Source organism: Populus trichocarpa, chromosome 7 (genome assembly GCF_000002775.5).
Source record: "Populus trichocarpa isolate Nisqually-1 chromosome 7, P.trichocarpa_v4.1, whole genome shotgun sequence".
In the NCBI taxonomy this organism is placed as follows: Eukaryota; Viridiplantae; Streptophyta; class Magnoliopsida; order Malpighiales; family Salicaceae; genus Populus; species Populus trichocarpa.
The window spans coordinates 1,106,579-1,121,792 of NC_037291.2; the positions used below are offsets into that span (position 1 = coordinate 1,106,579).

At 33.8% G+C, this 15,214-nt stretch overlaps 1 protein-coding gene across 2 annotated transcripts; it reads right to left on the reverse strand.

The window, feature by feature from the left end:
• Positions 1-5,337: 5,337 nt before the first annotated feature.
• Positions 5,338-12,769, reverse strand: LOC18101231 (kinesin-like protein KIN-7G). Of its 2 annotated transcripts, XM_006380733.3 has the most exons (15): positions 12,540-12,769; positions 12,269-12,351; positions 11,409-11,649; positions 10,838-10,927; positions 10,617-10,717; positions 10,389-10,502; positions 10,231-10,312; positions 9,965-10,032; positions 9,805-9,870; positions 9,594-9,718; positions 8,653-8,989; positions 7,826-7,924; positions 6,737-7,684; positions 5,950-6,362; positions 5,338-5,861 (listed from the first exon to the last, which is right to left on the reverse strand). In XM_006380733.3, the coding sequence occupies exons 3-15, from the start codon at positions 11,632-11,634 to the stop codon at positions 5,534-5,536; spliced, it is 2,997 nt and encodes a 998-aa protein (XP_006380795.1). In that variant the 5' UTR covers positions 11,635-11,649; positions 12,269-12,351; positions 12,540-12,769; the 3' UTR covers positions 5,338-5,533. The 2 variants fall into 2 exon arrangements, with proteins under 2 accessions (XP_006380795.1, XP_052310511.1); XM_052454551.1 differs by lacking the exons at positions 12,269-12,351; positions 12,540-12,769 and having other exon boundaries at positions 11,409-11,999.
• Between the last annotated feature and the right edge of the window lie 2,445 nt (positions 12,770-15,214).

Sequence of the window (15,214 nt, forward strand, 5' to 3'; positions counted from 1 at the left end):
GTTTCAAGTTCGAGCCCTGTAGTTGCTAATATGATAGTTACTGGAGGTTTACATGGTCGTTAATTTCAGGGCCCGTGAGATTAGTCGAGGCGCGCGTAAGCTGACCCGGACACCCATGTTAATAAAAAAATAATAAAAAAATAAAAAATTGATCTTATTACATGAATGACAAAACCAAGATGTCTCAGTCAAATATTTAGATGATTAATCTCTTTCCTATCAATCACGTAATCAAGTTTTCAATACTGAAAGAAATGGGTATCACATATAATGCACCCACTTTTGAATTCCATCTCCTTTATAAATTTGCCTCTAAATACCAAGGAGATCAAGACGTACGAGGCATCTCAATAAAGTGTAGAGAATTTTGTATGTCTCAATATATATATATATATATATTGTATTATCCTTATGGATGCTGTGTTGGTGGTGAGATTTGGAACTTATTTTTTTATTTTAATGTTGGATCTTTACTCTCTCATCGTGGTCCGTTGGAAGGACTGCAACGGAGATCAACAAAGACAAATCATATACTCCACGGGGCATGGAGGATGGTGTTACCAGGGAAACAGCTGAAAAACAACGCATAAAATGGAAAAAACATCACTATTGTTTTTTCTATTTCAGAAGATAACTTGATTTTACTCTCTATTTTCCAGTAAAAAAACTATATAAATTAAGGAAACTCTTGGCAATTATGCCAGCAAGCAGCATAGGAGGAGGACACAGAAAGATCAGTAAGCTAAAGCTTCGAACCCCTCACTTGCTTAACACAGTTAATATCCCCTTAATCCTCCACTGTGTTTAAGCCTTGACCATGGTATACAAGATTGGTTTTGTATGGAGTCGGGTTTTTTTTTGTTTTTTTTTTCTTTTATTGTGCTGTTCTTTTCTAGAAAAACTAGACAGAGCAGTAAAGAGAGAGAAAGAGAACAAGGGAAGATCTATCTATCTGTCTCTAGAATTTGTGGTGGAGCCAGAATTTTTTAAATGAAGAGGCAAACTACTAATAAATATTTGATATTATATGCTATATATATATATATATATATATATATATATATATGTTATATATAGAAATTAATTTGAAATATATGTACCAACTCAAGTTAAGTAAAATTAATTTAAGAATACTTTTAAAATGAAAAAAATTATTTTCTTCGAGATTTTATATTTTAAAACTACTTTATAATAATTTTATTTTTAATTTCATTAAAAATATATTTCTCAATATATACAACAAACTTTCATTTATCTATTTCTAAATCTTCCAAGGACTAGGAAAGTTGTTGGCAACAATTCTATACTGACATATGGTACATAACATCTAAAATTATAGCTTAAAAGGATTGTCATAAATTGATGTTGTTCTTGCTGACTTGTTATTTTGTACAAGTGGATGAAATATAAATATTAAATGTTTTTTTTTGTAATTTATCTATTATGTCCCTAATTTTTTTAGTTGTCTTGTACTTCATTTTTAATCATTAGTAAATTCATTATCATCATTTTTCATATGAAATTCATAACAAAATACTTATCAATTCATCAAAACTCATTTCAATTCATATCCATTAGCATATAATATTACCCATACACATATTAATTCAACAAATCCATAAATTATTATAAACCCTAACATTTTCAATAACTAATTTTTGAAGATGTAGACCCAGTATTTTTGGAGCTTCCATATCTGGTTGACCTATCAGGAAGAGATGAAGTGAACGTTTGGGAACGCGGTGCAAACCGCGTTCCCCCAAAATTCAAATTTTTTTTTTGTTAAAAATTAAATTTCTTAGTATGTTCTGAATCGTTTTGATGCGCTGATCTCAAAAATGATTTTTAAAAAATAAAAAAAAAATTATTTTGATGTATTTCAGCATAAAAAACACTTTGAAAAGCAATCACAACCACATCCTATATAAGTAAAGTCTCTAACAACACAAGTATAAAAAATATAACTGTTGGGCAAGCCAACTCTTTTCTCAAATCCATTAGCTGCCTCATTCTATACCTCTATATATATAGAATTCATGGCCCAAAACTCTATATTAAAAACGAAAAAGAGAAAGGAATTGGATCTGATTTTGGAGGGGGAGGGGGGCAATTGCCCCCTCTTGCCCCTGTGTGGCTCCGCCACTGTCTAGAACAGAGAAAAATCTACGCAGCTCACAGGGATGGATAGTTTTCAACGTCCTCACACAAAAAGAAAAATCAATTTACCACAATATATGCCAGATAAAAAAAAAAGAATGGAAAATATCATAATTTATGCCAGAAACAGGAAGGGAGATGAAAAATAATGAACAAGACCCACGGTCCGCCAGACACGGATCATGGTCTAAAGTCTCATGGGCTGTATCCATAGCTAGGGCCACATTTAAGAATGGCAAGCACCATCCACACAAAGATCCATCTCTTCCCGATGTGACCGGTTACGTGTTTTCTCAAGAAGAGAAAAAGTTTACGCCATTTAGATATTAATTTGATGTGACGTGATAAGTTTTAAGGTAATTTGTAGAATAAAAAAAATATAGATCGGTTAAGAAAATTTTAAAATAGATTGGTTAAAGAATAAAATTAAAAAAAAATAATTAAAAATAATAAAAAATTTAAGTAAATATAGATTAATCTATCAAATTTAGATTATAAAACTGATATATTTTAAAATAAATAAATTATAAAACTCAATTCATAATCAATTTATAATAAAATTAAAAAAAATAATAAAAAAAATAAAAAAACTCAAATCAACTAGTTTTAATATCTCAAACCTTTAATTTGAATCACGAGAATAAATTCATAAATAAAAAAATTAATATTTTTTTAAATTAAATATATTTTTAAATCAAATATATTTTTAAAACATATCTAAATATAATTACCAATACAGAAACAAACAGTACATGACTAGTAACCGTCAGCACTAACGTTAATTCCCTGCCTAGCCATTGATTGTACGTTCCACGTCCTGTCTATGATAAAAATAAAAATAAAAATAAAGGATAAAGGAAATAAAAATGGAAAAAGATTTTCAAGATTTGCTGACATTTAAATTTCGTGATATGATTTTATTTGAACCAATGAGAGCCCTTCTCCAAAAGTAATAATTTCTTAAATTAAGATCCCTAATGAATAGATTTTAATGACGAAACGATTTCTTAATTAACCTATAATTATTCATGAGAATCTCTCTGTCTTAACAATGTAAATCTTGAAGAATCTCTAAGAATGTAGCTCAATTAACTCTCTTGCACCTATATAACTCAGCTCTGCAGCTTACATATTCTGCACTCTAAAAAAACAAACGAAAAAAACATTTAGCAGGCAAAAAGGGATTGTTTCATGTTTCAGTGAGGTTGTAAAACCACATCTCCAAGCATGTTAGTGAGAGAGGAGAAAACAAAAATTATAACCCTCGAAAGATTGTTGTTCATGGCATTTCAGACAAATACGATCACATCTCTCTCTCCCTTACAACGTAAGAAGATAAGATGTACTCTCTTTTTTTTCCTTAACTAATCGATCATGTTCATATGTTTTCGTAACTTAGGCGCCATTAACGTTTTGTTGTTCATGTTCAACTTGTTCTCCACTTCTCCTTATTGCACATATTGGCGCTTCCCCTTTGCTCTTATGATCTGAAAGGTTGTATATATCATGGCTTCAAAAGCAGGTGGAGCAGGGAAAGCTGGATGAAAATCCAGAAGAGAGCGGTGAAGAAATGAAGTGACAAGGCCAACGAGCAGGCAGACGAGAGGGTGTCTGCCGGTCATTTTCTTGTCACAAATCTTTCGTCAACATGGGGTTTGGGAACGTCAAAAAAGCCCCAGAACTTATATTATTTAGTGAATTTGATCTGTTTTCCATGGTTGGTGATACAAAAGAAGGAACTACAAATGATGGAGCCAGTCGTCAATCGCGCGGATGCTGGAACCTAGCCCAGAAACAAGAAGACTAAAATGGCAGTGGCACATAATTTGATTTTGAGCATATTTAACTAAATCGATAGGATATTGTTGGGTGATTGTTATTTTCTTTTTTATATAATCACTCTTATCCTTTATCTCTAAGTTATAGATTGCTTAATAGATTTATAATATACCATTCGAGAATTATATTTTACAATTTAAAAGAAAAAGAAATCACAGTACTCTTGATTGTAAAAGCACATTGATAGGCATAGTTATGTTGTTTGGATGACTCAGTTTTCTTTCTCTGTTAAATTTGAATTAATGACTCAGATTAGACTACTGCTGTATAAAAAAATCATAAATATAGAAGCTGAATTATGAATCATTTAATATTTTTTTCAACTCGCTGTTCACTTGTTATTAGCTGCCACTGTTCACCAGCAAACTAATCAAGTATAAAGCTAAAAGTTGCAGGGGAAATATTACAAAGTTAAATATTATTATATAGTAAAATAAATAATTATTAAAAAAGACAAGTTATTTTTAGGTTTATGTTAATTTTGTGAGCATATATTTTTATTATATAATTAAAAAAATTATTAAATTTAATATAGTTCATGATAGGTGTTGCCGAGGAACTGAGATCAATCTAATCTGTCATTGTCTTAATAATTTTTTTTTAAAAAAGTTTTCTTCTTGAAGTTTTGTTAAAATTACTAGCCATCAATATTGTATTTGAACCAATAAAATCAATCAATTTAATTCGAGTTAACTTCCATATGATTTAATTAAAAATTTAAATTAGATAAAAAACTAATTCGTGAGATTTTAAATTAATTTATTAAACCAAATTTAATAACACAATCAAAATCTTTTTAAAATTAACTCATTAAACCAAGTTTAATGGAGGAGTACCCGTAACATGGAAAATGAACTAGTATTTTTACCATGTCATGCCTGTGAACGAATTTTTTTTTTTTTTAATCTTTTTATACTGGGAAAAACAAGTTTTGATAAAAAAACTGGGAATTTCTCTGCGGGTTAGTCGACCAAAATCCGGTGACTAGTTGGGTCAAAGTTGCTGTATATGGCTGGGCTAAGCCATTTTGCTTGGTGTTTGGTTCAGGGCCTCTACACTCTCAATGTGCCTTCTCCTCTTTACTCATCTAATGAATTGTAACCTTTTGTTCTTGGTTCATGAATTATTGTTCATAATCAAATGTTACTATAAAAATATAGAATTAATTTCTAAATAAATTATCCAATGCACTAAATTCTTAAACAAAATTTAAGAGAATATGTATAAAAGTTATATTGTTAATTATTTTTTTATATTATATTTATAAAAAAATTTAAATATATAAAACTAACTAAATATGAAAATAAAAAAATATTAGAGGTCCCCAAGAAGATGAGAAGAGAGATAAAAGGGAAGCTTCAGCATTACGATTTTACATCAGATTTACAAGCTTTCTCACAAGTCACAATCAATGCAGCTAGGATTAGAGAATACAGAGGGCTGAAACTAACACTCAGAAAGCTATGTATGTGTGATAGAACCGTGGAGATCATCAATTAGCCACAAAATTTTACGTCAAGGTGCACTATAGCAAAGCTTACAAGAAAGATAATCCACTGCGCTTCCAAATAGAAGGTTTCCTCCTGCTTGGATGTGTTGGTGTGAAATTGAGCAGCCCAAACATCTCCTTCAAAGCCTGCTCTTGCTCGTCAAAGCCAACTAGCTTTGCAACAAGAGTGGCACTTTCTGTGATGTGGTCCATATCTGCTGGCTTGGTCCATAAGCGATGGACCAGCTGCAACCTTCTATTGGTTCCATTCAATCGAATACCCCACTTCAGGAAAAGATTCTCTCTTTCTTCCCTAGTGAGCCTCTTCTGCATTTGCCTTGCCAGCATCTGCCTCTCTTGAATCAAAGCCTTCTTGCTGCTCACAGAGGAAATATTTTATCTTGGAATGCTTGCAGAATATACATATATAAATATGACTTGATGCGGAAATGAAGGTAATATACCTTGAGGTGGATGTTAGAACTTGTCCTTGAACAATAGTACCGCCGCCCCTGGATAACGTGTCCTTTAGAAGGGAAATCCGTCTGATCTCTACTTCCATGTAAAAAGAATCTGCAGGATCACCTTTAAAGAGCAGGAAGAAGTAGGTCCTGTGAACTAGTGAGACATCGCAGGCATGCCAAAGTTCGATGATCTTGCTTTGCTTCCTTTTAAATTCTAATGGCCATTTAGAAGCACTTTCTGCATCCTCTTGAATAGGATCCAGGGCAACATCTTTTACTTTCTTTTCTGACACGTCATATTGAATTGGATCCAAGCCAACATCTCTCACCTTCTTTGCAGACACATTATCTCGCATTGCATCCAAGTCATCATCTTCCACATCCTCCATGGTCTCTGCTGTTGTTTCTTGTGCCTATCAACCATTGCAAACCATAAAAAACATGAATGAGAAAAATGACTGGTCTAATTGAACCAGAACTCTCCGCAGCTTCCAAGAAATGAATAAAAAATGGAAGAAGAAGACAATGGAGTGGGGGAAGAAGCTGGTCTCCTACATCCTAAGACATTGCAGACTTTTTATATTCCCGCTAGATTCGGCAGGGACATATTCAGTTATTGATCCATTAGCAAAACATTCAGTTATTCCACCATTATCTTGCAAAGGCTTCGTCTTTGGCAGACAAATAAGATGGTAAGGAGCTCATTCGTTTAATATTTAATTTAGCATCCCATTGCCTGAATATGAGCTAGTAAAAGGAATGACGATGAAAGAAAATAAACACTCACCAAATCATCAGCCATGTACATCAATCCCGCATCTGAGTTACCAACACTGGCAGTCCTCCAATCAGGTGAAGTTCCAACACTTCCCTCTTTTAGCTCATTAACAGCAAAACTGCTCATAGAATTCTCTGAGACATTTCTTGATAACCTTTTGATGTCAAGATCATACTTCAAAGCAGGAAGTTTCTTTTGAAAACCCTCTGGTCTCCCAGGGAAATCTTTCTCAAACCCATTTGATGGTGTGCTCTCATCATCTTCTACCTTCTCGAAATGGGAACTTGGTGAGTTATTCATAAGCCTTGCTCTACAGCTTCTACTCCTGATAAAAAATCTCCTTGATTCAGACAGGCTTTCTTTCAGCAGCCATGGAGAGGGCTTTTCAGGAGATGGTATAATAAAAGTGGAATGCAAATCATTCAACTCTTTCTGTTCCTTCAATGGGGGAGACTTTAATTCTTGATTTGCTCTTTCTTCATTGCCGATCTTTGTTAAACCTAAGGTATCGGTTTTTATATCTGGAGAAGGCCCATCAGATTCTTCAAATCTGTATGGCCTAGACTCAGACATCTTCGAATTTGAATATTGGTTTATGCTTGGCTCTTCCACTTCAACGCATTGAACTTCCTTCCAATGACCATCAAAGTTTTGACTAGTTCGTTCTTCGGCATCCTTTTTCTCATGCAGACCATTTCCTACAAAGTCAGTGGTTGTATCTGAGTCCTCCGGAGATAAACTTTCTGGAAGAAAATTCTCTTCAAACTCTGGGAATTGGATGAAGGTTGCTTCAGAACTTCTGCTACTTCGCTCATCCGAACATTGAGATGCATCAAAAGATCTGGCACCAAGGACTAGGGAGGGAGGATCTTCCGAAATGAGTGAATATGATACTGAATTGTCAGATCTGAATGAATTCCGCACTCGCAATTTAGGGTAGTGATGATCTTGATCTGGCTGTATGAGGACATAGAGGAATCAGATTTGGATAGTAAAGGCACATTGATAGAGTTGGAAGCTTGATCTAGAAATTTTCTTTTTTATTTCTATAGTACCAGATAAAATACTAAGAGTGAAAAAAAGAATGCATAGCCATACCGTTGAAGCTCTGTCACCTTCAGACGATTGCAGTAGATTCTCGACCTGAGACTGAGCAAGATCAAGTTGCCGAGTCAGCTCTGCGACCTCTTTCATTAGCTGCAAGAAAAGGGGTGTTAAAATTCAAAATTTAGCGAGTACATACATCAACAAATTTCTCTATGAAAATGCATCTAATGATGCTTAGCATATGCTTGGGATATGAACTGATGCTTGAATTTCAAAAAGCCAAAGATTACCAATATTTGTTACAAGTTACATGAGAAAATTTGTTGGAAAACAAGAAAGACTGATTGGAAAGTGGGGCGATTACAGGCATACTCCCGTGTAAAGCTCAATGGAGTAGCAAACTACTTTCTGCTCTAGTTAAACTCTCCACAAATGTTGACAAGAATTAAGAATATAAGATGATGTCATGCAACAGAGATCATAAATCGGAACCTGAATTTCTGAGGTTTAAATCCACATTGCATTCTATGAGTTTATGATGCATAAATAATATATCTGGATGGAGGTTTCAAATGATAGGTCTCTCATTCATGTAATTTGCAGAAGATGATGGACATATTGAGAGCCTAAATCTGAGGCGACTGAGGTTTTGATACTTCAAGAACTTTCCCTTCATCAGTCTAAAAAAGGCTCACTGCGTATATGTTTGTTAGTCATCGTTTATTCATTATGACCCGGCTCAATGAGGCACGGCACTTCGTCTATACAATAGTCTTGATATGCACTTCCATTTCTAATGAAAGTTGGAGCACTGCCTTGATATTAATATGTAGGAGCAGGACTCTAATTGTGATGTTAAAGTTGGAGACTGTACCTACCTTTTCAATCTGAAGGTCTTTTTCTCGCAGTACTGCCGTGGAATCTGGTGCTACAGAATCTGGTCGAGTATTTTTTAACTCACTCTCCAATCTAGCCAATTCTCTTTGCAGTTGCTTTACCAGTGTTTTATCAGAGACAACTACATTAACCTGTGCATTGGTTGTCACTTCTTTAGCACAACTTGCAAAAAGAAGTGTGTTTCTAGATTGTTCAACATGGATTCGAGCAGGGCTCATGGTACAGATGATGGCAGTCCTAGCATTTCCTCCTAAAGAGGACTGCAATATTCGCGTCAGCTTTGAATCTCTAAAAGGAATATGCCCATTTCTTCCTTTGCTGCATCAATCATAAAGTTGGATGAATTAGAAAAAGCAATGGCAATTCAGTTTATTTTAGGTCAAGACTCATGCACAACCTAATGAATTAAAGGAAGAAGGGAATAGGAAGTCATAAAAAGAATAGAAGATTACACACACTGATTCTATGAAAAAATGAAAAGAGGTGCTTCTGGAAAGACCATGACAACTGATATTGTCTATAATATTCCACAATAGCAATATATTTACTGCACAAAACACACATATTGACTGTTCTATGGAATGCCAAGTTACAGGAGTATATTATTTGCAACTTCATGTACTAGTAGGGAAACGATATGGTTGCAATTTTATTTTGTAAACTTATGTTATACAGCATCAAGGAACGTTCTGCAGCGCATAAAAAATTACCAGTGGAAGAACATAGCACTGTTTTGTAATGAATTCATAAAGTATAGCCCCAAGATCTGACGTCTAGAAAAATAATATAGACCAAATTGGCTTAACTCAGACGCTTGCGGTACTATTCATTCCATCACAACAGTAACTAAATGAAGATGCTGTCAACAATAATTATGAGTATCACTGAAATTCAAAAATTGAAATAAGGTACACGTCCTAACCTTAGCTTACGGATAACAGTTCCCAATGTCAGTAGACTACGGTTTATGTGGCAACCTTCTTTCAACCTCATGCCAGCTGATAATGACTGAGAAGCGCGCTCACTTCCTGCTAGATCAACGAAGTTCTGCGCAGAAAAGAATGATATTTACACATTGTTGAGCCAGTATTACCAGCTATACCAGAGACCCAGAAACTTTTCACAACGCATACCACAGTGGAAGCAAGAGTGCTAGACTTGTAATGGCCTACAAACTCACGTGCGGAACTTTCAATTGTCTGGCATATGCACATAAACAGTAAACCTTTTAATAAATGATTGTCAAGTAGTGATAACTTGAAATTTCACATTGAAATGAATATCCAGTTGTACCAGCCTCAGAATCTGATGAGATCTAGAGCTTGCTTCATTAAGGGAGGTCTCCCCTATTTGTCTCTGAGCTGCAAAATCACCAGGATGCTTGAGTATGCAATTACAAGTTTTGCAGTTAAAAGAAACGTTAAACTCGGGAGCATGACTTCCAACGAGCTTTTTTTAGCTCCACAGGCATCCATGCCCCCCTCTCCTCAAGAGGTCTTGGATTCAAGCCTCACCCTTGGAAACCAAGAGAAAAAAATAACCTCAAGAGCATGACTTACCTTCACAGACAGATAGAAGTTCTTTAAAATGATTCCAGTCCCTTATAGTTTCCTCCGTGAGCCTCTCCACAACAGTGCCTCTCTGTTAATAAAGTTAAATGTTACTGATATGAAGGAAAAAAAACATAGAGCTGTTCTTCACCTAAAATGAAAATCACCTCTGGATCATCTAGAAGTCGGAGAGGAGTTGTATCTGTACTTAGGAGGTCTCTGACGGATTCGTTGTAAATCTCCATGGCAGAGAACTTCAAAGTAAACTCTCTTTCCTTATGCTATAAAGGGGGGAAAACAATAAAATATTTTCATTGATCAGGGAACATCTAAGGAATACAATAAATGCTGGATTTAGAGTAATGAAAGCAAACTGTATCAAGTATTTTCATTACCTTATCTACGTAGTCATATATATCTGCTACAGTGTACTCAGTAATTCCACTCATAGTGTAGGTTTTTCCACTACTTGTTTGTCCATATGCAAATACACTTGCTGAAGAAATTCATCATTGTAAGCCAAAAAAAAAAGTTAAGAAACACAAATATGAAGTTCAAGATGAATTTAATGAGAAATGAAATAATGAACAAGTGAAAAAAAGGAGGTTGTGCTCACAGTTTATGCCACTGACAACCGAAAGAGCGACTTCCTTGGCTCCTTCTCCATAGACTTGCCTTGTCGAGCAACCAGGCCCAAATACTCTATCTAGAGCCAACAAATTAAAGAAACAAGATGGATGGGATGAATATTTGAAAACATTCCGTGATGCAAAAAGTAGACGTCCATAAATATGCTCCTAAAGACAACAGCAGTGAACACGCAAAACAAATGCATTAATATAAACCAGCAACGTTACACCATTGTTGTAGAAGCGAAAGAGAAAAGGTGAAGGCCAAAACTCAGGAAAGAGTCAGCATTAAGATCTGTATGAATTAAGAAATAGGAACACATAAAAAGAGACAAAACCATATTGCAATTTCCAAAATCACGAGAAGGTTCAAGCAAAACGTTTCTTATACAGCTGAATAGAGTGATTTACACATTGATAGATGACAGCAGATGTGATGAAGATATATCCAACCATGACAGCCTTATTAATCATCTGTGATAACAACAGAACTGCAGATGCAATTTACCAAGAAAATCAAATCAAATCAAACTTAAAATGCGATAATCAATTTCTCACCAAATTTGTAAGCTGTTGGGTACATGGACCGCTCCGACACTGAAAGGCTATTCCTGTATATGACAGTGTCATCATTGATGCATTCCCAATCTGACACATCATTCTTTCCGATTTCCTTCTCATTCAAAGGCCGCAGCCGAACTGAAACCAAAATTTTCTCCTCACCACCACCACCACTCAGCCCCTGCATTGGCCCATCCGCGTCAGCCACCCCAATCTCTCCCATTCTCTCTAAACAAAACTGAAAATCATACCATATGTAAAGAAGTCAATCTATCACCAATTGTCATATTCATACAGACCACAAATAATCATTCTGTCTCTCTTCTCTCCAGCTCTCACACAACCATTCCCTTCCTTATTCGGTTAATGACATATGCTTTGAATTTGCTTGATAAAACAATTTTGTATGGCTCCCAGATAACATAAGGGCCACCACCAAAACTCAACAGCCACAATCATCTTAAATCTGACAAACTAATCATGGGTCATTGCTAAAATCACCGACATTTCGGGTCAGTTCCTTGTCTGAAGCAAAGAAATCCCATTTCTTTAATCTCCTATGTTTCTCATTTAACAAAGAAAGCATGGTCAAATACATAAGCCAATTCATCATCTATTACATTATTCATTTTGAGTCAGACAAATATTTTCTTATCTAATTAAAATACGAACATATTTGGAGTTTTCTTCTCCGGTCCCCTATTACAGTCTGTCAAAAGCCTCCTCTCATGTTCTATCACACAACATTCTCATTAAAAAACAAAACAAAAAATACCCTTTTAAAATAAAAACAAAATGCATTGGAACAGAGAACTTAGGATTTAACCTTGGAAATTGAGAAAGATAAATTGACTTACAGCTTTCTTTCAAGGAATGTTTTTGAGCTTTCTGAGGATCTTCAATGACTCCATAAATTGTCACTGAACCCTCAGATTGATCCCTGCAACATCAAAAACTCCAAACTTATCAACCAAAACCCACCAAAGATAGAATCTTTGAAAAAGAACTCGAGAATTTAACTCCAAAAAACCAAACTCCTTGCATCAAACAATCTTTTCATTGCTGCATTGGCTTGAAACAATTCAAAACACAACGAAAAAGATCTCAAAATGTTAAACATTCTCTCACCTTGTGAATTTTGAAGGAAATGCAGAGAGAGAGAGAGAGAGATCAAGAGGACATAAAGATTGTGTCTTTGCTTTATTTTCTCTTTAAGGGCTATATTTGTGGCCTTAAATGCCAGATCTTTGAAGGCAAATGAATGGATTTTTTGAGTGGTGGTTATGGAGTCTAACTGGGGTGGTTAGTTGCTTTCATAAGTCGCTCTGTTGGATTTTATTATTAGCCTTTGATTTAAAACTACCGCGCTAAAAAAAAAAAAACACACCAAACTCCTAATTAATTTTGATCTGTTAACATGACTAATTCAGACATCTTAGGATGTTTTACCTAATTTGCTTAGTTATTAAGCCTTAATTAGGTGATTAGTTATTGCCTATCACTCCATCTGACAACTCTTCTACTTTTCATTTTTATATATATATCTTTCTCTTACAGGTCTGAAATGAAATGGTTTGAATACGTATATTGTTTGATAAGCTTTTATGAGACAAGAAGCTTCTTATTGGCTGGATCTTTCTCACACTTTTTCTTTGAATTCAAATCCCAGATGAGAGGATGAAAACCGCTTAACATACCGAATACCATCCAACAGAGAAACGAAGATAAATCTGTCGCTATATATATCCGATATTCTAACTAATTTCATCTTCTTCTTTTTTTCTTATCTCGAGACTATCACCTTAGTATGTTATGTTTTTGTTGAGGTAAAAGTGTGTGAAAAAGCTATCCGTTCTACTTGTTTTCCAAAATTAGGTCAATATTGAAATAGATTATCTACTATGTATATATATAAAGAACTTAATTCCACCGTCTCAATGATAAAAAAATAGTACGTCAATGATAAAGCATTGCTTTTGAAAATAGTTAAGACAGATACTTTTCAGATTGTGTAGTTATGTTGACATGGATAGGCATTTCATGCATTTAGGTTGTTAGTTCGTTAGTATCAAAGATCAAGTCATTATGTTAAGAATAATTGAGGTAATATCAGGATATAATCATGAGAATGAATCAGTTTTGTGATATAATCTTGTTTGTTCTGTAGATATTTGGATGTCAATACATCAATGATTTTGAGTTAAAATAGATCATGTTTCTTTTCTTATGAAAAGCATTTCAACAGTTATGTTTTCATTTGAAACAGGCATGGATCCAAGAGATCAGGGGAGGGACCATTCCATTAAGAAATATATTCAAAGAGTATTAATTTTTCAATTTCCATTGTTATGAGGTTTGGTTACAAAGAACTCGACCCACAAACATGCTTGCAGTCCTCTAGCTGTATCAGTCAGCATTGAATTTCTTGCGTTCCACAGTGAGACAAAGAAAAAGCTGCAAAAGCAGGAAAGTGGGGACTATTTTGACTAAAAGAAATGAGATAGCGTAACACCCCATGTGTTGAGAGAGAAGAAAATTGCTTCATATTCGTCGACCCTTGCTTGCATGTGTCTGGAAAAATGTCCACGAAACAACTTTTGATAAAGAAAAGCAAAATTATAAAAACCAATCTGTGACTGTGGGGCTACTCATATATATATTATTTGCTTTGCTATTCTTCTTTCTTTTCCAGAAATCTCACCCAATTATTATTTTATAATACATCACTATAATTTACCTCATTATTTATGAATGTTGTTGAAATTATTTTTAAAAATACTTTTTACTTGAAAATACATTAAAATAATATATATTTTTTATTTTTTAAAATTTATTTTTAACGTTAGCACATCAAAACAAAACAATTCAAAATACAAAAATGAAATAAAATTAAAGCTATAAAAATTTCTAACATTTTCAAAAATATAATTATATTATAGAACTCAACAATTATACCTCCTCCTTTAATATTATACTTAGATTTTGCCATTTGAAAAAAGAATCCGCTATAAATAACAATTCAGTATTCTCCGTCTACCAAAATAACTAGAAATATTGTTTGAGAAAAAAAAACAGGTAGGCAGACAACGTAAAAATACAAATTGAACTTCATTTGAAAATGCATGAATTCCATGTGAAGTCTTCCATTTTTCCTTTTCTTTTTTGGATTTATTGCGAGAGAGGGTGTTGAAATTCAGCCTCTCAATTTTCATTAATTTTTAATTAATAAGTGCTACTAATTACATAAATAGGGGAAATTTATATATAGAATTTCTTGTGTGTGTTTTTTTTAAATATAATTTATTATTGCCATTTTGCAAATTGGTGCTATATATCTCCATGTATGTCAAAGAATCATCTCTATCGAATAACTTAAGTTTTTAGATGAGGTTCTAGGATATAATTTATATTATTCTCTAACACATCCCCTCAAGTGAAAGTCATTTGGACTTGAAACTTATACATGTCCACATTACCTTGTGCTTAATTTTTATCAAATTAATAAATGGGGATGGTGAGATTCAAATTCGTGACCGCTTGATCATCAAGGCTCTGATATCATATCAAATAACCATCTCAACCTAATAACTTAAGTTTTTAGATAATGTCCCATGATATAATTTATATTATGTTTTAATATGATGCTTTTCCTAGTGATTATTTTTTTTTTTTTTATTATAGACCAGCTTGTCTATAATAAAAAAAGAGAGGAAGGTCTTGCTCATAAATCATGTGATTATAATTAACTCTTCGTCTCATATGTATGAGCATAAATTAATATCAGTAGAATACTATATAAGGTG